Source organism: Neofelis nebulosa, chromosome 15, assembly GCF_028018385.1.
Source record: "Neofelis nebulosa isolate mNeoNeb1 chromosome 15, mNeoNeb1.pri, whole genome shotgun sequence".
NCBI lineage: Eukaryota > Metazoa > Chordata > Mammalia > Carnivora > Felidae > Neofelis > Neofelis nebulosa.
This window is the reverse complement of record NC_080796.1, coordinates 408,714-436,315: the sequence shown is the minus strand read 5'-3', so window position 1 is coordinate 436,315 and position 27,602 is coordinate 408,714. Positions and strand designations below refer to the sequence as shown.

Below are 27,602 nucleotides of genomic sequence, written 5' to 3'. Positions count from 1 at the left end.
TTTTTATTCATGTCCATTTGTTCACTTCACAAGTAACTCTTAAGTGCCTGTTAGCTACTAAGTGTTATCCTATTGTTGTAGAATACAAACATGCAAAAACCAGTCTCTGCACCCCAGGAGTTGTTGTTACTACTGCCATTTGTATTATTTACTCTATTTAGTGCTTACTAGGTGCCAGAGTCTCGTAGAGCTTATAATTATCATTGTTATTTTGTATTGGCATTTGTTCCAGTTACCGTAAGTTCCCCGTGAGGAATCCGAGTTTTCAAGGACTGGGTAGAATCTACGGTAAGCATGCAGAGTGAGTTCAGTTTGCCAGGTAGAGAGGCAGAGGGACCAACATTTGTATGTTTGACAATGTTTGTAAACTATCATGATTACGTGTTTGGCAGAGTACACAGCAGTGCAGAGGCGAAGGTGTATGAGTGAACTTAGCAGGATTTATGAGCAGTTGGGTTTTGCTGGTAGAAAAGCTGTGCTATGGCAATGGTTGGGAATGAGGTGAATACCTAGGTAAGACAAGCTTATGGAAGTTTGTTAGTGCTATAGAAAGGAGTAGATCTTACCCGATAGGCCTTGGGAAATTTCTTTGGTAGGATGCTTTTAGCGGCAAATAATAGGTGACTTCTACAGTGACTAAAACAGTAGGAACCAGAAATGTTTTGATGGTTCAGTGATGTCATCAGGATGCCAGTCGTCTCTTGTTCAGTTTTGGAGTTGGTGGTATTTTTATTTCTCCTTTCCGTGGTGGCTAATTAGCAACAGCTCCAGGTATCATATTCTCACATACAACATCCAGTGGGTGGGAAGGACTGCTTTTCTTTAGGTGTTTCTTTTCACTAGGAAGAGGCTTGCAGTAGACTTCCTCTAACATTTTAAAGACTAGGTTACATCACATACTCATTCCTAAAACTGGTCCCTGATAAATCAGGTACTGTGATTAGCTTAGAATAATCCTTTCTCTTTTTGAAGCCAGGGTGAGGCCACCTTCTCTGTGTATGGAGACATTAAATATCACAATAAAGTTGTGATTCTCTAGCAAAAATGAAGAATATGGAATGTTTCTTAGGGAGGGAGCCAGCAGTATTTGATGCAGGGATTTTGGAGAATTTGAAGCAGAAGACTAATAAGATTAGATTTGAGTTATGACACTCTGGTTATGGCATAAAATACAGATCACCAAGCCTTTTTCCTAAAGAGCCAGTGAATATTTTAGGTGATGTGGTTTCTCAGCTCTGCCCTTGCAGTGTGAAAGCAGCTATAGCAATATGTAAGTGAAGACATGGGGCTATGCCCCAGTAAAACATTATTTACAGAATCAGATGGCAGGTTGGATTTGGCCTGTGGCCGTAGCTTGCTGAACCCTCATATGGAGGATAGGTTATAGGAAACCACATAAAGAGACTGGGAGGCAAAGGAAGCTCTTGTTTTCTTAGCCTAGTATTAGTCCATTGTGAAACTTTCAGCTGTGTAGATTGAAAACGTCAGGGGGTTCAATTTATTTCATTAATTTTTTTTTCTTGGCCTTGTGTCTTTCTCATTTGTTTTGCTTATTTTTTTATTCATTTAAGAAATAACAATAATATTTGGTGGGTTTTTTTTTCCCTGCGAAAATAATCAGTTAAGAACTCATGTTTGACTAGGGCACGGGCAGGGAAAAGATAAAGCAGAGACTGAAACAGTATAGTTAATACGAATTTGTGATTCCTGAATATGAAAAGTTAGGCGGTGAGAGAGAACTCTCAGAAGACTCAGAAATTTCCAGGTTGTGTGCCAGCATTTAAATTGGACATGAAAAATGTGTAGGACTTTATCAGATGAACAGAGGAGAGCAGCAGGAATGAGGACACAGTAATTATGAATTTTTGATTATTTTGGCAATGACTGCCTTTAATAGGTGAACTATATTTTTAATTTTCTAAGAAATTAAGGAAAAGAAACAAACAAAAAACTATAATCAGTAGTATGTTTTTATACTGGGTCTGATAGTTCTGTTTTTTCTAGAACAATCCCTGTTACTTCTTTTGATTCCTATCTGCCAGAAAAATGAACTAAGTCCTAGTTAGTTGGAAAAATTAACTGATTTTTCATATTTGAGAGGAGCTTGTATATGGTAGAACATAGCGGCAACCACCAGGATTCTCTCTCTTTTTTTTTTTCTGAGTAAATTAGGATTGTTGCTTGTTTCACACTTTGTGACATCATGATTTCATCTATTCCTTTTAAACCTTTCTTCAAAAGGATATATAGGAATGTAGGAATTTTCCAGGCAAATACCAAGAAAAAGAGATTCCAGGAAAGGTATTCTGTGACATAACCTTCTGACTGTAACCACGTGTATGACATCAACACAAATAATAAAAATTTCATATAATGCAGTTGTGATAGAGGCACCACAATGACACCCAGATTTGATTATTCACTGGAAGATCTCACAGGACTCAGCATATAGTTGTTGCCTATGGTTTGTTATGGGGACAGGCTAGAAAGGCCAATCAGCACAGAGAAAAGGTGCATGGGGTGAAGTCCAGAGTAGACCAAGCACAGGCTTCCAGGAATCCTATCTTTATGGAGTTAGCAGGATGTGCTTAATTCCTCCAGCATCAAATTAGGACAGCACAAGTGAAATGTTGTCTGCCAGTAGGAGCCTTATGGATACTCAGTGCCCAAGGTTTTCATCAAATGCTAAGCACATAGGCATCTTCTCCTTAGCATGTCCCAAAATTCCAGGTTTCCAAAAAGAAATCAAGTGTACGACCTTAAACACACTGATTTTACCAACACTTAGGCACAGTGAGCTTCTCTTACCAAGCTAGGGAATGGTGGAAACCTTCCTTAAATCCAAGATCCCAGGGAATAACCATGGGCCAGTCATTCAAGTAGGATATTCTGAGGGTAGCCATCTTTGGCCTGCTGGATGAAACCTTTTCTGCATAGGAATTACAGCCTCAATTCATTTTTGGTGGTGTCTTAAAATTTTATTTTAATAGCAAGTAATATGATGGTTAACATGGTACTGGTTTCAGTTTCATCATCCATATGAAGTAGGTATTTGTACAAAAAAGACTAGGGCAATATTAGGTCATTATCATTTTTTTTATGTGATTAAGCTTTCATTATGATTCTTAGATACGATCAGCATAATGATTTTTGATTTAAAATTAGAATAAAATCTCAATTATAAGGAAAACCCAGGTTTGATTCATATAGTGCTGAATCCCTGTTTATAGTTATATTTGGTCATATTCATCAATTGTTTTCTTGCCTAAGTACACAAATAACTTGTATTTTTGTATTTTGCTTTATGCATTTTCATATACTTCCATATGGGAGACAGTACCCCTATTGTGTTACTTTGATCTCTATCTTAATGTTCAAGGTGACTGTATCATGGTTAATATATGCTAAGAGTAGCTTCAATGGATACCGTGTTTGGTTGTTGTACTTTGTTTGATTGTTTTTTACATTTAATGAGCCTTATTTTTTCAGCAGTTTTAAGTTCACAGCAAAATATAATAGAAAGCACAGAGAGTCTCCATATACCATAACATGCACCCGTACATGCCTAGCCTCCCCTGTTGTTAACATCTTGCATGACAGTGGTCCGTTTTTAGTAGTAATTTTTTTTCAGTTCCTTTGTTTAGTTTTGAGTGACAGAGCATGTATGCGTGTGAGCAGCCAAGGGGCAGAGGGAGGGGCGGAAAGTATCCTGTGCTGTCAGCACAGAGCCTGATGCAGGACTTGATCCCATGTACTGTGAGATCATGACCTGACCTCAGATCCAGACATGGACGCTGAACCAATTGAGCCACCCAGGCACCCTGACAAGAGTGGTGCATTTTATATGGACACTAACTCATCATTTTCAGGCAAAGTCTCTAATTTGCATTAGTGTTCAGCCTTGGTGTTATACATTCTATGAGTTTTAACAAATGTGTAATGATGTGAATCCTCCACTGTCGTATCGTGTGAAAGAGTTTCACTGCCTTAAAAGTCCGCTGTGCTTGGGCGCCTGGGTGGCTCAGTCGGTTAAGTGTCCGACTTCGGTTCAGGTCATGATCTCGTGGTTCACGAGTTTGAGACCTGCGTCAGGCTCTGGAATGACAAATTGGAGCCTGGAGCCTGCTTCCGATTATGTATCTCCCTCTCTCTCTGACCCTCCCCCCATTCATGTTCTGTCTCTAAAATAAATAAACGTTAAAAAATTTTAAAAAATAGTCCTCTGGGCTGTGCCCCTTTTTCCCTACATTCATCCCAACCCTTACCTCCATAGTCTTGCTCTTTCCAGAGTGTTATATAGTAACAATATCTTGTTAGTACAGTAACAACGATACAGTGGATATCGTTGAATGTTTAGAAAATTAAAATTCCCCACTAATTGAATGTAGGCATTCAAGATATTCTTTGCACTTTGTTTTGTTTTGTTGCTCATCAGTAGAGGATCTGATGACCTCTGCCTTCCATGAAAAAAAGCATGATTTCTCTAGATGTGTGTCACCTAATGGGGAGGGTTGAGGAAAATGACATCATGAGCCACTACATAGAACTAACATTGGGATCATCCTCTGTGATGTTCAGTGGGTCTAGATAGACTCTCTAGCAATGGAAGGAGACAGTCTTGAGAAGTTAGAACTTTATCAAATTGGAACGCCAAATTCTTCCTACTTACCTTGCCATTGGGAAAAAGGCCAGGGAGAGTCTGTTTGCTATGATTTGGCCATGCTGCAAGGTACAATAGCTATGGAGCACATTTGTGAGGTGTTGTTTCATCCTAAAACTGAACAGTCTCTACTAAATGGCTGGGGAAGTTCTGCTGTGTTACAACAAAATAAAAAAAATCTCTTTTAACTTCTCTAGGAGTGCAAGTCCAGAAAACTCATGCTAGTTGCAGTTTGAAATTGTCAGCTTGTGATAATCATTCTCCTAACAACACCATTTTCCTCCATTGTCATAGAGTCGGTCAGTGATGGCCATTGTAAACATCAGTTCACCTGTAGGTGTCAAATTCCGATGAAACCCATTCTTGCTTTTGGTCAATATAGAGGAGAAAGTAAGATTTCTTAGTGCTTTAAGCCTACAAATGGTATAGTTACCATTCAGTGTAGTGTGGTTTCCAGGTGTGGTCCCAAAGCAATACTTTTTAACAAATCATAAGCCATACACTTGTAATTTCCTCTATTTTTCAATTGTTGATTTAACATGTATTTTGCTTTCTTATTTAGGATCAGATGAGAATGCTGAGGAAGATTCTATAACCAGGTAGGATTTTTATGAATTTGTAAAAATGACGTTCGTTGGGGCATGTGGGTGGCTCAGTCGGTTAAGATTGGGACTCTTGATTTCAACTCAGGTTTGTGAGTTCAAGCCCCACGTCGGGTTTTGTGCTGACAGCCTCCTTGGGATATCTTTCCCGATTTCTGTGTGCACTCACTCTCAATGTATAAAGGGATGTAATGAAATGAAATGGAAAAGGAAAGGAAAGGAAGTGAAATGAATGAACTGAAAATTATGTGTTTCCTAAGGGAATGCAGAGAACAAAAGCAGTTGTTGCGTGTTCTACCCTGTACAAGACACTATATCCTATGCATAACATCTCTTAAGTTATATAGGCATTGCATAGCTTTGCAAAATAGCTGTGTTGTTGTAGCCTACTTTTTATTAGTTTGGCAACTGTGGTTCAGGGAGGTTGATGACTCGACCCTGATTCCATAGTTAATGGGTAGCTGAGAGGCTTGCCCGTCAGCCGGTGTAGCTTCCACATCCATTCTCCGGTTCCTCAGCAGCACTGAGATGAAGATACAGGTCCTAGGGCAGATCAACTCAGAATGTCAAAGCTAATCATGTCGGAACTCTAATTTAGGGTTTTCTTAAGAAAGCAGGTTAGTGCAAGCATTTGCCCTTATGTATTTGAGCACTAGTGCTAACAAAATAATTAGGCAGTGGTAACTAGTCCCTTGTTTTTACCATCCGAGATTTTAGGGTGGATGTCAGATATGGCCATGGTGTCACAGCTTTTACATAATAAGCAAGATGTCGTCAGGCAGCTCCTTAGATGTGGTGATAGCTCCTCTTCTTGAGACAAATGAGTTTCCTGAAAGGGAAGGGTATCTAGTTGTAGACCATGTTACGTTAATTAAATTCAGTCTCTATCTCAAGGATATTGCTAGGATATTTCGAGGATTCTCTGTTGCCTAAGTTCCCAGTCTGGTTTCCCTTTGGGCTAGTACCCTTGAATAGTTCTAGGAAGCTTTTTCTTTTTTTGGAAATTTTTTCCCCATGACGTTTCTGTACTGTGTTTTTGCCTTTTTACTTTCTTCTCTGGGTTTCTTGGTATTTCTTTTTTTTCCATTAATATTTCACCTTCTGCCAGCTAAGGACTCTCCATTTTTCCAGAGGCCAAATCAAAAGTACTTAGAGTCTCAAGATTTAGGGAACCTCAGAGATTAATTCTTCAAAATACCCTCTGGTAATTCAAATTCTGTTTAACCTCCTTGCCGAATGGTTGCTTACATAGACAGTTTGAAACTGAAAAGAGATTGAAGTGACCTAGTTGGATATGATAAGTCACAGAAATGAGATTTAAATTCGGGTTCTTTTCTTTCTTTCTTTCTTTCTTTCTTTCTTTCTTTCTTTCTTTCTTTCTTTCTTTCTTCCTTCCTTCCTTCCTTCCTTCCTTTCTTTCTTTCTTTCTTTCTTTCTTTCTTTCTTTCTTTCTTCTTTCTTTCTTTCTTTCATTTCTTTCTTTGATTTTGTCTTCATCTTGCAGAAAAATATTTTAATAATAGAAATCAAATACCCAGTAGTGGAATCACTGGATCCTATGGGATGTGTGTTTTTAATTTGTTGAGGCCCCTCCATACTGGCTTTCACTGTGGCAATACCAATTTACATCCCATGACCGGTGCACAAGGGTTGTTTTTTCTCCACACCCTGAGCAACCCTTGTTGTTTCCTGTGTGTGGAAACTGAGCCATTCTGACAGATGTGAGGTGAGACGTCATTGTGGTAATGTTTATACATTTAATTTTCAACCATTTCAGAGCATTCCCTGCCTGTCACATTTGGTTATGGAAACTGAGACTGGGTCTTTCCTGGAGATTTCACAGGTTAGGAGAGGTCGAGGCCAAATAGAGAACAGAAAGCTTTTTTTTAAAACAGGGTCCAAATTGTGAAAGACCTGTACTCTGGAAACCGTAAAACACTGACGAAGGAAATTGAAAGTGACGGAAAGAAAGAGAAAGACATCCGATGCTCACAGATGGGAAGAATACATATTTTTAAAGTGTCTACACTACCCAAAGCCATCGACAGATGTCATGCAATCCCTGTCAACATACCAACAGCATTTGGCACAGAGCTAGACAAACAATCCTAAACGTTGTATAGAACCACAAAAGACCTTGAATGGCCAAAGCAATATTGAAAACGAGGAAACCTGGAGGTATCACAATCTCAGCTTTCAAGTTGTATTCCAAAGCTGTAGTAATCCAAACAGTATGGTGGGTACTGGCGTACAAAATAGCCTCATAGCTCAGTGGACTAGAACCGCAAACCCAGACATAAATCCACCAGTGTATGGTCAGTTCATCTTCCACAAACAGGAAAGACTATCCAGTGCGGAAAAGGCAGTCTCTTCACCAAATGGTGTGGGGACAACTGGACAAGTCACATGCCAAAGAATGACCCAGGACCAATTTCTGTACCATACACACAAAGAAACTGAAAATGAATTAAAAACCTAAGTGTGAGACCTGAAACCATAAAAAATCCTTGAATAGAGCGCAGGCCGTCATTTCTCTGACTTTGGCTGTAGCCACATTTTACTAGTTATGCCTCTTGAGCCAAGGGAAATAAAGCAAGAATAAAGTATGGGGACTATACCAACCTACGAAGCTTTTGCACAGGGAAGGAAACCGTCAAAACTGAAAGGCAACCTCTGGAATGGGAGAACAAATTTGGAAATGTTTTGCAAATCCAGTAAAGGGTTAGTATCCACAATGTCTAAAAAAATGATACATGTCAATATCATCCCCCTCCAAAAAAGCCCAGTTTACAAATGAGCAGTAGACATCACCAGACACTTTTCCAAAGACAAAATACAGATGGTCAACAGACACATGAAAAGATGCTCCCCAAACTACAAGGAGATACCACGTCACACCTGTCAGAATGGCTACACTCCAAGCCACAAGAAGCAAGTGTTTGCGAGGATGTGGAGACAAAGGAAACCTCTTGCACCGTTGGTGGAAATGCAAATGGGTGCGGCCCCTGTGGAAAACAGTATGGAGGTTCCTCAAAAAATTAAAAACAGAACTCTCCTATGATCCAGTAATTGCACTACTGGATACTACCCAAGAGAATACAAAAACACGAATTCCACGGGACACACGCACTCCTGTGTTTATTGCAGCATTATTTCCAACAGCCAGCGCAAGCGTCCATTGACAGATGAGTGAACGAAGAAGAAGCCCTATATGAATGTATGTGTGTGTGTATATGTATATCCATACACACACACACACGTACACACGCACACACACGCACACACACATGCACACACACACACTGTAATATTACTCAATCATAAAACAATGAAATCTTGCCATTTGCAATCACCTGGATGGAGCCTGAGGGTAGTATGGTAAGCAAAGTCAGGGAAAGACAAATGCCATATGATTTTACTCATGTAGCACTTAAGAAACAACAAACGAGCAAAGGGAGGAAACAAAAGGGGAGACAAACCAAGAAATAGGCTCTTAACTGCAGAGAAGGAACGGATGGTTGCGGAGAGGAGGTGAGTGGTGGGAGGGATGAAAGAGATGATGGGGATGAAAGAGTGCCCTTGTCATGATGAGCACGGGGTGAGTATGGAGTTGGTGAATCACTATATTGTACAACTTAAACTAATATAACTCTGGATGTTACTATTACTGGAATTAAAATAAAACTTAATGACAAAACCAGAGGACAACTTTTAATGATACCAAGAAACTTCGTGGAATAAACAGATACTTGACCTTTCCCTTAACTTTTCTAAATGTTGTTTTTAAATGAATGAACAAGTTTTTGTTGTATTTTTTTGCTCTAAAGGCTTTCTGACACACCTGTTCCTGATGATTCATGGTCTACATCAGCTAGCCAAGACTTAGATTTTGGTACCAAGGTAAAGTATCTTCCTGTGAAACTCACTTTCCTGCTCTGAATTGAGTTTTCTCCCTTATTCACTCTGAAAATTTAAGAGGAGCCTGTGTATCATCATTTTATGTGTGTCATGGAAAGTTAGCAAGGACAAACCACTCTACAGATACATGACGCGTTGAATGTTTTGTTTTGTTTTGTTTTGTTGTACTTTGGTAAATCCTACTGGTGGAGGCTGATAAAAGAATGGGCTGGAAAATATATAATGACCGTCAAATTATATTGGGAAAAGCTTTCCCATAATGGAGGCAATATGACATTGCTTAAGGATAAGGATTCTTACTGTGATAGTAACATGACTGATAATACTCATGCCTAAATGAAACCTGATTGGGTCCAAGTATCTATTGTAGGTTGCCCCCCGCCCTGGGCAAGTTTAATTTTGGTGAGATACAGGATTTTCCTTTGGCTCTATCCTTTGTTCTACATTTAGACTAAAATCATATTAGAAAATGTAGAAATTTAGGTGTTTACATTATTTCTCAACATTTACCTTACAAAGGTGTTCCCCTGTAGTTTTGAAATAACTCCATGAAGAGTAAGGTAGAATGGTGCATCTCCCCGAAGAATACGTATTTTGCTGAAAAGAGTAGCTCTATGAGCAGAGGCTCTTCATAGCCAAGTTGTCAAATTTCTAATTTCAGAAATGTTTCATACTGTAGCTTTGAAAACTATCTCCTCCTAGTCCTTGTGTCCGATTCTAAAATTTAAAGTTTCAGACATGTGATATTTATTTCAGTATTCATTTCAAAGCCCCTAAATCTTGATAAGCTCCTGGAGGTTAGGAAACACACTTGTTTGACTCCTGGAGCTGCTAGAATAAAGTCTTGCTTGGAAGAAGCAATGCCATGGTTTTTGAATGTGAATAAATGAGTAGGGAAATGGAATTCCGTAGAATGGAGTTTGAAAAGTAACAAAATACGCATGATATATCACAATTAAATATGTGAATTTAGAAAGTCAGGCTTCAGTTTATATTCCGTTTTAGTGTTTAACATGTATACACGCAAATGAATTCTATTGAGGAAATCAGGAGTTACATAAGAAAGAAGGTTACAGTCTATTTTTAGTATCCTCCCATTGTGAGCTTAGAATTGCAGAGAAAAAGTCCTCAGCCTTTGTTTGTTTAACCCCATCTGTGTCCCATTACATACATCCTTTGGGGGTTCCCATTTCTTCCTAGAATTCTCATTCCCAATTCGTTCTCCATAGTGAATGTTGACTTGTTAGGAACCTCTCTTTTTCTGTTCTTTTCTTAGTCTAGTAATAATCTCTAGCTCTTCAGAAGCGAAAGATGCCAGGAATTGAACAATTTATTTATACTGAAAAATTTTTAAATCTTCATTACAGTATTTATAACCAGATAACTGTAGAGTGATAAGAGTCAGTATTATTAGGGATATACTGTGAATCAAAGCCTCTCCTTTACGTAAATATTGTATAGATAGATATATAGATATAGATATAGATAGATATAGATAGAGATATATAAAATATACACATATATACACATATACATTTACACTTATATAACACACACACAAACACATATATATATATACACACACACATATATATATACACATATACACACACATATATATAAATATATATATTTATATATGTATAAATGTGTATGTGTATATATATATACATACATATATATATGTATATACATATACATATATACATACATATATATACATATATATATACACACACACACACATATATATAAATATATATTTATATATGTATAAATGTATAAATATGTGTGTGTATATATATATATATATATATATATATATATACACACACACACACATATAGAGAGACATATATCTTTAAAAGGTTTAAAAGAGACTATTGTTCATAGTATATTCCCAATCCTACTTATGTACCTGTTGAAAAATGTATGTTGTTTCCACTTACCTCCCTTTGCTCACATTTTTCCTTTTCTTTTTTGTCTTAAGCTCATGCTTGATTGATTGGTTCCGTGTAATTTTTTTTTTCCTTTTTCCCTCTTCAACCTCCATGCTTTTTACGGTATTTTTTAAAATTTTTTTTAATGTTTATTTATTTTTGAGACAGAGAGAGACACAGAGTGCAAGCGGGTTAGGGGCAGACACAGAATCCAAAGCAGGCTGCAGGCTCCGAGCTGTCAACACAGAGCTCAACGTGGGGCTGAAATCCACAAACCGTGAGATCATGACTCATGAGCTGAAGGTGGATGCTGAACTGACTGTGCCACATACGTGTTCCCCGCACCAGGCTCTTTTTTAATGGTTTACCCCTACCCTAATTTGTCCTTGCAGAAACGATTTCTTTAGTGTCTGTTCTTTTAGTACATCACTTTCTGTCAACTCCATTGTCAACATATTGGTTATGGAATTCTACTGTCTGTGTGTGGTTTCCATCCAGGACTCGTTGCCCCACAAGGTTTATTATTCTTGTTTTTCTCTTTCTTGGAAGGAGCTGAGCTAAATGTTTTTGTAATGTTTGTATTTCTCTTGGAAAGGGAGGGAGAGAGAAAGAATGAGCAAGTGCTCGAGGCTGTGATCTGAAAATATGCAAGGTATGATCTCCGTCCTTTTATATTTGTGGAGGGCTGTTTTGTGACCCAGGATGTCACTTGGAGACATTGGAGAATGTTCTATGTGCACTTAAGAAGAATGTGCATTCTACCGCTGTTGGATGAAAAGATCTTAATATATCGGTGTTGATATCCATGTATATAAATGTATATATTAGGCCAATATATATCTATGTATATCTGAATACATCTGGTCCAATGACACATTGGATCTGTGTGTCCTTACTGATTTTCTGCCTTGACCACCCGCCTGTTGCCATGAGTGGAGTCTTAACGTCGTCTACAATCATGGTATTTGTATGTATACACTTAATCATGTTTGTGATTAATCGATACATATGTGTGGGCGTTTCACTTTGGGGCCATAAACATTTGCAATTGTTAGCTCCTCTTGATGGATAGACCCCTTAATTATGATCCAATGCCCTTCTGAATCTGTTACTACAGTCTCTGGTTTAAAATCTAGTCTTTCTGGTGGAAGTGTGGTGACTCCAGCTTTCTTTTGACTTCTGGTAACATGATAGGTGGTTCCCCATAGTTTCACTTTGAATCTGGAGGTGTCCTGGGGTCTAACATCAGTGTCTTGCTGACAACATATAGATGGATCTTGTTGTTTGGTTTTGTTTTGTGTTTTATCCATTCTGATTCCCGGTGTCTTTTGATTGGGACATTAAGTCCATTCACATTCAGAGTGATTAGTTAAAGATATGGATTTAGTGCCATTGTGTTATCTGAAGGTTTCATGCTTTTGGTGAGGCCTCTGGTTCTTTGTAGTCTCTGCTGCTTTCCACTCACAGACTCGCCCCTTAGGATCTCCTGCAGGGCTGGTTTAGTGGTCATGAACTCCATTAGGTTTTGTTTGTCTGGGAAAGCCTTTCTCTCTACTTCTATTCTAAATGACAGCCTTGCTGGGGAAGGGATTCTTCGCCACATATGTTCCCATTCAGCACACTGACCGTTTGCTACCCGTCCCTTCTGCCCTGCCAAGTTTCTTTGGACAGGCCTGCTGCTACCCTTATGTGTCTTCCCTTGTCGAATAAGACCCGTTTGTCCCTAGCTGCTTTCAGAATCCTCTCCTTATCTTTGTAATTTTCCAGTTTCGCTATGGCATGTCGTGGTGTTGACCTGGGTTTGTTGATTTGGAAAGGAATTCTCTGTGCCGCCAGGACTTGGATGCCCGTTTCCTTCCCCAGATGAGGGAAGCTCTCAGCTATACGTTGTTCAAACGAACCTTCTGCCCCTTTCTCTCACTCTTCTTCTTCTGGGTCTCCTAGGATGTGGCTAATATTTCATCTCACCGAATCACGTAGGTCTCTAGTTCCTGCCTCACGATCTAGTCATTTCCTTCCTTTCCTTTCCCTGCTTCATCTTTGTCCACAATTGTATCTTCTGTTTCACCGATTCTGTCTGCTGCTTCTCCCATCCTTGCTGTCACTGCATCTAGTTTACTTTGTATCTCCTTGACACCATTTTATTTTCAGCGTTCATGGTGACGATTCCTTAGGTCCTTGATCTCTGAAGCAGTAGTTTGTCTGCTGTCTTCTATGCGTGGTTTCAAGCGCAACTATGCATCTTATGAGTGTCATTCCTAAAATGTGCTCACATATCTTGTTTCTGTCTCTTTTGAGCACTTCTCTGGCTGTCCTTTCTTCCCGGAATTTTTTTTGAGCAGAATTCTTCGATTTCGTCGTTTTGGCTAGATTCGTGCCCTTTATGTGTTTGAATAGCTTGTTCTCTGTCCCACACCTGCGAGTACTACTATATTAAAAAGAGCTCCTATACTGTCCAGGGCCTGGCAGTTGAACAAATGTGTTTTGGAGTGTGTTGTGTGCACTCTTTCGGTGCGTCTTTGGCTGCTGTTCTCGCTACTTGGAATGGCGGTTTGGGCCTTCCACCTGATGGGCTTTGATTTGTTTGTTGAAGTAATCCTGGAAACAAGGAGAAGAAGGTGGTGAAGAATCCTTAGCCCAAACAAAAAGAGAACTGACTGGAATGGAAAAAAAGACCAAGCAGTGACTCAAAGGAGCTATAGGGCTTAATCCAGAAAGAGAGGGAGGAAAATGAAGAAGGAGATCTAGAAGAGTATAGAGAAAATGCACAATCAAACAAACAAAGAACCAGAACAGAGGAACAAAGTAAAAAAATATATCTATCTATATCTATCTATCTATAGATATATCTATATCTATATCTATATATATCTCTAAATATAGATATATAGGTATATATTAAGATATATAGATATATGTAGATATATAATTGGTTTTGACCCACGTCAACTCGAGACTCCTAGGCGGTTTCCAAACGGAGACGAGGTAAGAGCAGAGTAGAAAGAGTAAAAAGGTGCTCTTTTAGAAGAAAGGGAAAGCAAAGGAAAGAAAAGATGGGCGCCTGGGTGGCTCAGTAGCTGAAGCGTCCGACTCTTGAATTTGGCTCACGTTATGTTGTCACTGTTGGTGGGTTCAAAACCCCCATCAGGTTCTGCAGTGAGAGCATGGTTCCGGCTCGGATTCTCTCTCTCCCTCTCTCTGCATCTCTTCTGCTTGATCACTCACTCTCTCTCTCAAAATAAAGAAATAAACATTAAAAAAGAAAAGGAAAGACAAAAGAATAACTCAAATGAAAACAAACAAACAAACAAACAAAGATAGAAACCCGGAGGAGAGTTGTCTATTGGTGCCTGGGACTGGTGGCTGTGCTGGTCCAGAGGAGGGGCTGTGTGGTCCCATCAGTGTCTGTCTCACTCCTACAGAGAAGCAGTTACGAGGCACAGAGAGCCAGGGTTCAGTGTAATGGGCCTGCCTCCACGGAGGCTCACTGTCCATTCCCTGAAGCCCCACGATGTTGGTCATGGGGAGAGAAATGGCGACACCCCAATCTCTCCTGCCCACACGAGGTGTCTCAAAACTCACTGTTTAGGCTATCCTCACGGAATAGCCTGGGGAGCCGGCTTGCCTTGCTGCACAGTCCCCTGCGCCACCTGAGCACTGAGCTGGGATTCAAAACCCTGTAGGATCCCGCTTTGCTCGGACCTGGTAGTGGAGTTGCGCCACTCTGCCCAGTGGACAGAGGGCCTCTGGCTCGTGCCTGCACGGTCTTTTTCCCTTGGGCAGGGCAATACCTCCCCTTTCCACCAATCTCAAGGTGTTCTCTCCCAGTGTAGCCCTGAGATTGCTACCAAGCCTAGGGGCGGCTCCCTCCCCACCAGGCATGGGAGGTGGTAGCTCTGGTCTAGAGAAAGTCTGGCAACCTTGAAAATCCTGTTTTTTAGCCTCTAAGGCTGCTTTGCAAAGTAGAAACTGGTCCTCTGGATCTCTCCTTGGTCTGTGGTCCGGACAGGCTTTCTCATATCCAAATGCACTTCCCACAGCCTCTCCCTCTACCTTCCTTTCGTTTCTCCACCAAAGGGCTTCCCCCACTCCATGCCTGTGCTGCCCATTTTATGTCTCCCAATTCGCATACACACCCTTCTGTCCCGTCAAGCTTTCACTTTGCACCTGTGGAGATTTTTCTGTCCCTCTGCAGCCTGTATTCCTGGTATTCCAAGTGTTGTGGCCTCAATACTGCTGTGTTTGAGGGACAAGGGAAATTCTGATCCCCTCCCCTGCCATCTTAACTCCTCCCTCCACCTTTTACTTTCCTTTTCGCAATTTCAAAGTTGGGTGCCTAATCGACTAAGTCACCCAAGCCCCCCAAGAATGCTTGTTTTCAATGGGAAGGTGTTCGAAGGCCAATAAAATGGCCCTAGTGTCCAGAAAAGAATGGCAAAGTTAGAATGCGTTTTTGATTTTCTCATTTGGGGCTATAATAAGTTCCAGTAAACTCTTAGTGGAGACGTCATATAGGTATACATTTGACCCTTGAACAAGATGGGTTTGGACTGTGGGAGTCCACATACGTACAGGTTTTTTTCAAAAAATACAGTACCATCCTGTAAACATATTTTCTCTTCCTTATGATTTTCTTTTTCGTCTTGTTTTTCTTTTCTTTAATTATTTGTTTTGTGAGAGAGAGAGAAGACAGAGCACGTGAGTAGGGAAGCGGGGGCAGAGAGAGAATCTTCATCAGGCTCCACACTGCCAGCGTTGAACTCAGGTCATGACCTGAGCCAAAGTCAAGAGCCTGACCCTGAACCGACAGTGCCACCCAGCACCCCTTTTTTATGATTTTCTTAGTAACGTTTTCTTTAGTTTATAGTGTAAGAATACAGTATGTAATACATATAACAGGGAAAACATGCATTAATCGACTGTGTATATTGTTGGTAAGCTCAGCATTCCGTTATCCTAACCCTGACTTTCCATGCTCAGTTTACAGAGTCAATGGCCAAATGAGGCCGAAAAGGTAGATGAGACCTAGAGAGCATATACAAGCCCTTCTGCTTTAATGTTCTGGTTTTCAATACATATATACTTTTTGGTTTTTAAGTGTTATTGCTTTTAAAGTAGGAAATTCAGTAGTAATTTTGGGTTTTTTTGATTTGGTTTTGAGGTTTCAAAAGATATTTGTGGATTTTCGAGTGCATGGCCATCAGAGCCCGTAACCCTTGCTTTGTTCAAGGGTCAACAGTATAGTGATTTGGTACTTTTGAGATCTACTCAGTGAGATTAGTGTAAATGTTTTGACCTTAATTAATTGGTCCTTGTATACTGAGTATGTGCCAAGCAGTTAGCTACTGAGTGTACAAGGGGAGGGTTTAGGTTGTTGTGGTTGGAGCAGAAAAGTAAGTCGACAGCAATCCATTATAAGTGACTATAAAGGCTTCATCGATAGGAAATGGACAATGTTAGTTGAGAGAATATTGGGGGCATTTGCAGTGAGGATGACGATGAGAGTGGGAGTGGGAATTTTGGTAGTCAGAAAAGATCTGAGGGTGGCAAAAGGTGCCAAGTGAAAGATGAGAAGGACCAGTCGTGTAGACCGTGGCGAGGGACATTCTGGAAGGAGAGGACCACGGATCATCATTTTACTCCAATGTCTTACTTAGAGTGACCAAGAAGTGGGAAGACCCACTCCATCATCACAATCATTATTATGGTTGTGTGTAAAACAGAAAAGGTGCATAGTGAAATGAGTGCTTGGCACATTTCAGGTGACTGAGACATAAATGTTCTTATACTTGCCGTTTGAATGCTTACTACACATTCTGAAGAGTCCCATACCTATATCTACATTTTTTTTGCTACTAGTTCACCATGATTTTAAGAAAAGTTTTTCTTACTACTTTGCCATTCGATCCAACCCTTCTTTCGTCCAGAAAAAGGTCAAGCCTTTGTTTACCTAAACGAAGCAGCAGCTACAACAGTGTTTTGTTGATACTCAACATGATATACTCCAAAGTTTCTGATCATGTGAGGTATGAATTGACACTGAAACAAATGTCTGCCATTTTATTAGAAGGAGTTTTCATTTATAGCAAGTACACTTTTAAAGAATTTGTTTCAAAACTTATTTCAAATGTCCTTTTATTTTGGTCAGGAATGCAAAGGAAGGTGTTTTGTTAGTTCCTTTTTGAAATCTGCACACAAGTCAGGCTTCTGCCTTTGAAAGTACTTATTCTGGCCTTCCATGATCCGTTTAGAGAGTCAATAGCCAAATGAAGATTCAATGGTACGCTGAATCAAGAGAGCATATATGAGGTTTGGTATTTAAAGGTTTTGGTGTTCAATACGTTTTTCTTATTTGTAAGTCTGATTGTTATTAAAATCATAAATTCAGATATTTTCTTGGAAAAGGCTTATGAAGTTTTCACGCAACTCATTACCGATGCTACTTTTAACAGAGTATGTCTGAGAAGCCCAACAAATATGTTCCTCATTTCTCTGGAGCTGTGGATCAGAAAGGGCAAAGTATATTAAGTGGACAAGTAGAAGGTAAGTACTGTATTTTATGCAAAGGTCATTTGACAGAATGTTGATTTAAAACAGGAATACTGATATATTCTAATATGTAAAGAAAACGGCCTATTAAGTGCATAGGAAAGAGAAAGAGTTGTGAAAAGGAGATAAGTTGCATATCGTATGTGGTGCCAGCAACAGATTAAATTGAGAGTGCCACCAAAGGAGCTAAATGACTAGTTCCCTTTCAAGATACTGGAAGGCCTAAGGAACCTCAGGAAAGAAGAGAAGAGCCAAAGAGGGAATGATGTGAATGGCCGAGACTACAGGGAGTAAATGAAGGAAAGTAAGCCGGTGTGTATTGTGTTTCTACTGGAAGGTGGTAAAATACACTAGTTCTTTAAAGGGAAGAGCAGACTATTTGAAATGCAGCAACACTATCAGGTGAGCTTCTCGTACCAGAATTTGTCAGAGTCGTATCCCCTAGTGTTCCCACTCTTACTGTTATCCTCACTGTTGGCAAGACATTAAGGACTGACCTAGCTGATGATGCAGAGATATGTCCTAACTACCATGGATGAACATAAGCATCTGTAGTCAGCGATAAGTGTATATACATTAATGCCATATAAAATGGGGGTACTTCATACGGTAGAATCAATTAGGGCAAAATAAGAGAATTGGAAGGAGGGTCAGATAGGGAGACATCAGGATAACTCATCTGACATTTTGGATGCCGTATTTGTGACTTTTGATTATTTTGCCAATAACTGCCTTTAATAGGTGAACTATATTTTTTTTCAACGTTTTTTATTTATTTTTGGGACAGAGAGAGACAGAGCATGAACGGGGGAGGGTCAGAGAGAGGGAGACACAGAATCGGAAACAGGCTCCAGGCTCCGAGCCATCAGCCCAGAGCCTGACGCGGGGCTCGAACTCACGGACCGCGAGATCGTGACCTGGCTGAAGTCGGACGCTTAACTGACTGCGCCACCCAGGCGCCCCATATTTTTAATGTTCTAGGAAATTAAGGAAAAGAAACAAAAAAACACTATAATCAGTAGTATGCTTTCATATTCTGTCTGATAGTTCTGATTGTTGTAGAATGATCCCTGGTACTTCTTTGATTCCTACCTGCCAGAAAAATGAACTAAGTCCTAGTTAGTTGGAGAAAATTAACTGATTTTTCATATTTCAGAGAACTTTTATATGGTAGAACATAGGGGCAATCACCAGGATTCGCTCTCGCTCGCTCTCTCTCTCTCTCTCTCACTCTTTTTTTTTTCGGAGTAAAATAAGATTGTTGCTTGTTTCACAATTTCTGACGTCATGATTTCATCTATTCCTTTTAAACCTTTCTTCAAATGGATCTATAGGGATGTAGGAATTTTCAAGGCCAATACCAAGAAAAGAGATTCCAGGAAAGGTGTTCTGTGACATGGCCTTCTGACTGTAACCACGTGTAAGACATCAACCCAAATAATAAAATTGCATATAATGCAGTTGTGTTAGAGGCATCCCAATGACACCCAGATTTGATTATTCACTAGAAGAGCTCACGGGACTCAGCATATAGCTGTAGTCATGCGTGTGGATTGGTATGGGGACAGGCAAGTAAGGCCAATCAGCACCGAGCAATGGTGTATGGGGTGAAGGCCAGAGGAAACCAAGCGCACGCTTCCAGGAATCCTTTCTCTATGGAGTTAACAGGGTGTGCTAAATTCCTCCAGCATGAAATTAGGACAGCACAAGTGAAATGTTGTCTGCCAGTACGAGGCTTATGGATACTCAGTGCCCGAGGTTTTCATCAAATGCTAATCACATAGGCATCTTCTCCTTAGCATGTCCCAAAATTCCAGGTTTCCACCAAGGAAATCAAGTGTACAGCCTTAAGGACATTGCTTGTACCAGCACTTAGGCACAGTGAACCACTCTTAACCAGCTAGGGAATGGTGGGAACCCTCCTTAAATCCAAGATCCCGGGGAACCACCAAGGGCCAGTCATTCAAGAAGGATGTTCTGAGGATAGCCATCTTTGGCCTGCTGGATGAAATCTGTTCTGCATAGGAATTATAGTCCTGACGTCATTTTTGGTGGTGTCTTCAAATTTTATTTTACTAGCAAGTAACATGATGGTTACCATGGTAATGGTTTCAGTTTCATCATCCATATGAAGTAGGTATTTGTACAAAAATTCCTTGGGAGGGCCATATTAGGTCATTATAATCTTTTTTTATGGGATTAAGCTTTCATTATGATGCTTAGGTATGATCAACATAATGATTTTTGATTTAAAATGAGAATGAAAATCTCTTAATTATATGGAAAACCCAGGTGTTATTCCTATGGTGCTGAGCCCCTGTTTATAGGTATAAGATTTTGGGTCATATTCATCAATTGTTTTCTTGCCTACGAATACAAATAACTGTTGTATTTTTGTGTTTTGTTTATGTATTTTCATATACTCCCAGATGGGAGACAGTACCCCTATTGTGTTACTTTGATCTCCATTTTAATGTTCAAGATGACTGTATCGTGAGTAAGTATATGCTAAGAGTAGCTACAATGGATACCATATTTTGTTGCTTTTGTTGTTTCATACATTTAATAAGCCTGATTTTTTCATCAGTTTTAAGTTCACAGCAAAATATAATAGGAAGTACAGAGAGTGTGCATATACCATACCATGCTCCCGTACACGCCTAGCCTCCCCTGTTGTTAACATCTTGCACGACAGTGGTCCGTTTGTAGTAGGATTTTTCTTTCAGGTCCTTGGTTTAATTTTGAGCGAGAGAGCATGCATGCATGTGAGCAGCCAAGGGGCAGAGGGAGAGGGGGGAAAGAATCCTGTGCTGTCAGCCCAGAGCCTGATGCAGGACTTGATCCCATAAACGGTGAGATCATGACCTGAGCTCACATCCAGAGTTGGACGCTGAACCAACTGAGCCACCCAGGCACCCTGACAACAGTGGTGCATTTTCTATGGACACAAACTCTTCGTTTTGAGACCAAGTCTCTAATTTGCATTAACTTTCAGCCTTGGTGTTATACATTCTATGAGTTTTAACAAATGTGTAATGATGTGAATCCACCTTTGTGGTATCGTGTGAAAGAGTTCCACTGCCTTAAAAGTCCTCTGTGCCGTGCCCGTTTCTCTCTCCATTCACGCCAACCCTTAGCTCCATAGCCTTGCTCTTTGCACGTGTCCTATAGTTAGAATCATAGAGTGGATGTCTTTGAATGTTCAGAAAGTGAAAATATCCTGGTAATTGAATGTAGGCGTTCAAGATATTCCTTGCCCTTTGTTTTGTTTAGTTGCTCATCAGTAGAGGATCTGATGACCTCTGCCTTCCATGAAAGAAAGTATGATTTCTCTCCATGTGTGTCACCTAATGGGGAGAGTTGAGAAAAATGACATCATGAACCACTACACAGCACTCACATTGGGATCCTCCTCCTCTGTGATGTGCGGTGGGTCTAGCTAGACTCTCTAGCAATGGAAGGAGACAGTCTCAAGAGGTTAGAACTTTTATCAAACTGGAATGCCAAATCTTTCCTTCTTACCTTGCCATTGGAAATAAGGCCAGGGAGCGTCTGCTTGCTATGGTTTGGCCATGCTGCAAAGTACAATAGCTATAGAGCACACTTTGTGAGGGGGTGTTTCCTCCTAAAACTGAAGAGTGTCTGCTGAAGAGCTGGGGAAGTTCTGCCGTGTTACAGCAAACTAAAGGTACTCTCAACTCCTCTAGTAGTGGAAGTCCAGAAAAATCATGCTAGTTTCAGTCTGACATTGTCAGCTCATGATAATCATTCTCCTAACGATACCAGTTTCCTCCAGTGCCATAGAGTCGGTCAGTGATGGCCATTGTAAACATCAGTTCACCTGTAGCTGTCAAATTCTGATAAAACCCATTCTTGCTTTTGGTCAATATAGAGGAGAAAGTAAGATTTCTTAGTGCTTTAAGCCTACGAATGGTATAATTACCATTCAGTGTAGTGTGGTTTCCTGCTGTGGTCCCAAAGCAATACTTTTCAACAAATCACAAGCCGTACACTTGTAATTTCCTCTATTTTTCGATTGTTGATTTAATATGTATTTTGCTTTCTTCTTTAGGATCAGATGAGAAGGCTGAGGAAGACTCTATAACCAGGTAGGATTTTTATGGATTTGTAAAAATGACATTTGCTGGGGTACCTGGGTGGCTCAGTCGGTTAAGGTGTGACTCTTGATTTCAACTCAGGTTTGTGAGTTCAAGCCCCACGTCGGGTTTTGCGCTGACAGCCTCCTTGGGATATCTTTCCCGATTTCTGTGTGCACTCACTCTCAAAGTATAAAGGAATGAAATGAAATGAAACGGATAATGAAAGGAGAGGAAATGGAATGAGTGAACAGAAAATTATGTGTCTCCTAAGGGAACGCAGAGAACAAAAGCAGTTGTTGCGTGTTCTACCCTGGACTAGACACTATATCCTATGCGTAACATCTGTTCAGGTATATAGTCATTGTATAGCTTTGCAAAGTAGCTGTGTTATTGTAGCCTACTTTTTATTACTTTCGCAACTGTGGTTCAGGGAGGTTGAAGACTCGACCATGATTCCATAGTTAATGGGTAGCCGTTGGGCTTTGCCCATCAGCCCGTGAAGCTTCCACATCCATTCTCTGGTTCCTCAGCAACACTGAGATGAAGGTACAGATCCTAGGGCAGATCAGCTCAGAATGTCAAAGGTAATGGTGTCGCAACCCTAATTTAGGGTTTTCTTAAGAACCCAGATTAGTCCAAGGATTTGGCCTCATATATTTGACCACTAGCGCTAACAAAGTCATTAGTGCAGTGGTAACTAGTCCCTTGTTTTTACCGTCCGAGATTTTAGGGTGGATGTCAGCTATGGCCATGGTGTCAAGGCTTTTACATAAAAAGCAAGATGTCGTCAGGCAGCTCCTTAGATGTAGTGGTATCCCCTCTTCTTGAGACAAATGAGTTTTCTGTAAGGGAAGGATATCTAGTTGTAGACCATGTTACATTAATTAAATTCAGACTCTATTTCGAGGATATTGCTATATGATTCTCTGTTGCCTAAGTTCCCCGGCTGGTTTCCCTTTGGGCTAGTACCCTTGTCTAGTTCTAGGAAGCTTTTTGGGTTTTTTTGGAGTTTTTTTTTTCCCCCGTGACTTTTTTGTACTGTTTTTGCCTTTTGACTTTCTTCTCTGGTTTCCTTGGTATTTCTTTTTTTTTTCCAATAATTTTCCCACTTCTGCCAGCTAAGGACTCTCCATTTTTCCAGAGGCCATTTCAAAAGCACTTAGAGTCTCAAGATTTAGGGAACCTCAGAGGTTGATTCCTCAAAACACCCTCTGGTACGTCAACCTATGTTTCACCTCCTTGCCCAATGGTTGTTTCCATGGAGAATTTGAAACTCAAAAGAGATTGAAGTGACCTATTTGGATATGATAAGTGACAGAAATGAGATTTAAATTCTGGTTTTCTTTCTTTCTTTCCTTTCTTCCTTCTTTTTTGTCTTCATCTCGCAGGCAACTGTTTTAATAATAGAAAGCTGGGGAGGGGTCTAATGAATACAATGAAGGAGGGTAAGAATCGAATTAGCAGAGGAGACCAGGTTTCAAGGAGAAGAACACTGAGTTGTTTAGGAATAAGAGCTTGAGAAAAGATGTCAGAATATGGGGGTTTATGCCAAGTGAGATAAAGGTGAATGACAGGAATGAAGGACCCAGGATTCGGGGAGTTGTTTAGAAAGGCATATTCAAATAGAGTGTTCAAGAGGGTGGTGACCAGGTTTCTGCTTTTGTGTGTGTTGGTTTCATTGAAGGTGCGAGCATACCTCAGATTTTCTGATGAGAGAGATTAAAGATCATTTGAGCTGCTGGGAAGAGTCTATTTACAGCAAATAGAAATAAGATATCCCCTACTTCCACCCCAACTGAGGGAGGATGGCTTAGATCCTCTCAAGGGATTGGGGGTGGGTGGTGGAGATTCCGAGCATCAGAGATGTATGGCCCAAGGCAAGCAGTCTCCTCACTCCACCTCTTTTCCTCAATCTGTGATGCCCTTCCCATGTACTTGTAGTGCTGGGCAGGGGTAGGACTGACTTGTCAAATCAGTAAGGGAGCTTCATCTGGATCGGTGATAACATGCCTATGTTGAGGTGACTGTGTGGATGACTGAGACTCCCAATTCGCTTGTTCTCCGGGAGCAGGACATGGCTCCTACCCTCGGTCATTGGAGCCCATCCTTGTTGTAGGAGTGTATGGCTTCATAGGCTAAAGATTGAAAGGTTGGGGAATGCCACAGAACCGTGCCGAAGAGTGATGTAGCAGTGGGAGCTCATAGGGAAGAAAATATTCAGGCAGCGTATAGAGAAATAGAGGCACAACCACCAGGACCATTTGATCACAGTCTCCCTCCTTGGTAGCTGAATGCCCCTGAAGGCTTGGAATGTCTTGCTAGTTATTATGGACCTAAATAAGGCAAGACCAGTGTGGGAACAAAGTTGGCCTTGGGAACTTTGAATCTTTCAATCTCTAGTTAGTCCTACCACTCATAACATAGAAACCTAAACTTTGATATATTTCCTTAAACGGAGATCTACCTGACACACAAGGTAATATGTGATGCAACAACTCTGGATGTTTCACCGTGATCGCCATAAGCGTAGCTCCCATCTGTCAATGTATGATGCTATTACGATACCACTGACAAGATTCCCTATGCTGTACCTTTGAGCCTTGTGATTTATTCATTCTATAACTGGAACACTGAACTTCCCTCTCCCCTTCACCCATTTTGTCCATCCCCCCACCTCCCCTCCCTTCTGGCAAGAGTCAAATCTCTGCATTTATTGGTCTGTTTCTGCTTTTGCTCTGTTTGTTCATTTATTCCCCTTTTTACATTCTACACAGAAGTGAAATCATATAGGATTTGTCTTATTCTGTCTGACTTATTTCACTTAGCCTCAAACCATCTAGGTATATCCATCATGTGGCAGATGGCAAGATCTCATTCTCTTTTAGAGCTGCGTAATATTTCATTGTGTGTGTGTGTGTGTGTGTGTGTGTCTGCGTGTGTGTGTGTGTGTATGTGCTTGTGTGTGTGTGGTCTCTTCATGTATTGGTGGACACTTGGGTTGCTTCCCTATCTTGTCTATTGTAAATAATGCTATAATAAAGATAGGGGTGCATATATCTTTTCAAATTAGTATTTCCATTTCCCTTGGGTAAATAAATACCCAGTAGTGGAACCACTGGATCCTATGGGATGTGTGTTTTTAATTTGTTGAGGCCCCTCCATACTGGCTTTCACTGTGGCAATACCAATTTACATCCCATGACCGGTGCACAAGGGTTGTTTTTTCTCCACACCCTGAGCAACCCTTGTTGTTTCCTGTGTGTGGAAACTGAGCCATTCTGACAGATGTGAGGTGAGACGTCATTGTGGTAACGTTTATACATTTAATTTTCAACCATTTCAGAGCATTCCCTGCCTGTCACATTTGGTTATGGAAACTGAGACTGGGTCTTTCCTGGAGATTTCACAGGTTAGGAGAGGTCGAGGCCAAATAGAGAACCAAAAGCTTTTTTTTTTTTTTTTTTTTTTTTTTTTTTTATTTATTTATTTTTTTTTAATATATGAAATTTACTGTCAAATTGGTTTCCATACAACACCCAGTGCTCATCCCAAAAGGTGCCCTCCTCAATACCCATCACCCACCCTGCCCTCCCTCCCACCCCCCATCAACCCTCAGTTTGTTCTCAGTTTTTAACAGTCTCTTATGCTTTGGCTCTCTCCCACTCTAACCTCTTTTTTTTTTTTTCCCTTCCCCTCCCCCATGGGTTTCTGTTACGTTTCTCAGGATCCACATAAGAGTGAAACCATATGGTATCTGTCTTTCTCTGTATGGCTTATTTCACTTAGCATCACACTCTCCAGTTCCATCCACGTTGCTACAAAAGGCCATATTTCATTTTTTCTCATTGCCACGTAATATTCCATTGTGTATATAAACCACAATTTCTTTATCCATTCATCAGTTGATGGACATTTAGGCTCTTTCCATAATTTGGCTATTGTTGAGAGTGCTGCTATAAACATTGGGGTACAAGTGCCCCTATGCATCAGTACTCCTGTATCCCTTGGATAAATTCCTAGCAGTGCTATTGCTGGGTCATAGGGTAGGTCTATTTTTAATTTTCTGAGGAACCTCCACACTGCTTTCCAGAGCGGCTGCACCAATTTGCATTCCCACCAACAGTGCAAGAGGGTTCCCATTTCTCCACATCCTCTCCAGCATCTATAGTCTCCTGATTTCTTCATTTTGGCCACTCTGACTGGCGTGAGGTGGTATCTGAGTGTGGTTTTGATTTGTATTTCCCTGATGAGGAGCGACGTTGAACATCTTTTCATGTGCCTGTTGGCCATCCGGATGTCTTCTTTAGAGAGGTGTCTATTCATGTTTTCTGCCCATTTCTTCACTGGGTTATTTGTTTTTCGGGTGTGGAGTTTGATGAGCTCTTTATAGATTTTGGATACTAGCCCTTTGTCCGATGTGTCATTTGCAAATATCTTTTCCCATTCCGTTGGTTGCCTTTTAGTTTTGTTGGTTGTTTCCTTTGCTGTGCAGAAGCTTTTTATCTTCATAAGGTCCCAGTAATTCACTTTTGCTTTTAATTCCCTTGCCTTTGGGGATGTGCCGAGTAAGAGATTGCTACGGCTGAGGTCAGAGAGGTCTTTTCCTGCTTTCTCCTCTAAGGTTTTGATGGTTTCCTGTCTCACATTCAGGTCCTTTATCCATTTTGAGTTTATTTTTGTGAATGGTGTGAGAAAGTGGTCTAGTTTCAACCTTCTGCATGTTGCTGTCCAGTTCTCCCAGCACCATTTGTTAAAGAGACTGTCTTTTTTCCATTGGATGTTCTTTCCTGCTTTGTCAAAAATGAGTTGGCCATACGTTTGTGGGTCTAGTTCTGGGGTTTCTATTCGATTCCATTGGTCTATGTGTCTGTTTTTATGCCAATACCATGCTGTCTTGATGATGACAGCTTTGTAGTAGAGGCTAAAGTCTGGGATTGTGATGCCTCCTGCTTTGGTCTTCTTCTTCAAAATTACTTTGGCTATTCGGGGCCTTTTGTGGTTCCATATGAATTTTAGGATGGCTTGTTCTAGTTTCAAGAAGAATGCTGGTGCAATTTTGATTGGGATTGCATTGAATGTGTAGATAGCTTTGGGTAGTATTGACATTTTGACAATATTTATTCTTCCAATCCATGAGCAGGGAATGTCTTTCCATTTCTTTATATCTTCTTCAATTACCTGCATAAGCTTTCTATAGTTTTCAGCATACAGATCTTTTACATCTTTGGTTAGATTTATTCCTAGGTATTTTATGCTTCTTGGTGCAATTGTGAATGGGATTAGTTTCTTTATTTGTCTTTCTGTGGCTTCATTGTTAGTGTATAAGAATGCAACTGATTTCTGTACATTGATTTTGTATCCTGCAACTTTGCTGAATTCATGTATCAGTTCTAGCAGACTTTTGGTGGAGTCTATCGGATTTTCCATGTATAATATCATGTCATCTGCAAAAAGCGAAAGCTTGACTTCATCTTTGCCAATTTGGATGCCTTTGATTTCCTTTTGTTGTCTGATTGCTGATGCTAGAACTTCCAGCACTATATTAAACAACAGCGGTGAGAGTGGGCATCCCTGTCGTGTTCCTGATCTCAGGGAAAAAGCTCTCAGTTTTTCCCCATTGAGGATGATGTTAGCTGTGGGCTTTTCATAAATGGCTTTTATGATCTTTAAGTATGTTCCTTCTATCCCGACTTTCTCAAGGGTTTTTATTAAGAAAGGATGCTGGATTTTGTCAAAGGCCTTTTCTGCATCGATTGACAGGATCATATGGTTCTTCTCTTTTTTTTTGTTAATGTGATGTATCACGTTGATCGATTTGCGAATGTTGAACCAG

The 27,602-nt window shown here is 40.4% G+C and overlaps 1 protein-coding gene across 1 annotated transcript in view; it reads left to right on the top strand.

The window, feature by feature from the left end:
• The window catches only part of LOC131495869 (ankyrin repeat domain-containing protein 26-like), a 168,276-nt gene that overhangs the window by 18,290 nt on the left and 122,384 nt on the right, over window positions 1-27,602 (top strand). Inside the window, exon 6 of the mRNA XM_058701043.1 lies at window positions 21,742-21,778. Coding sequence (XP_058557026.1) covers window positions 21,742-21,778 — 37 coding nt within the window. The remainder of the gene's footprint in view (window positions 1-21,741; window positions 21,779-27,602) is intronic.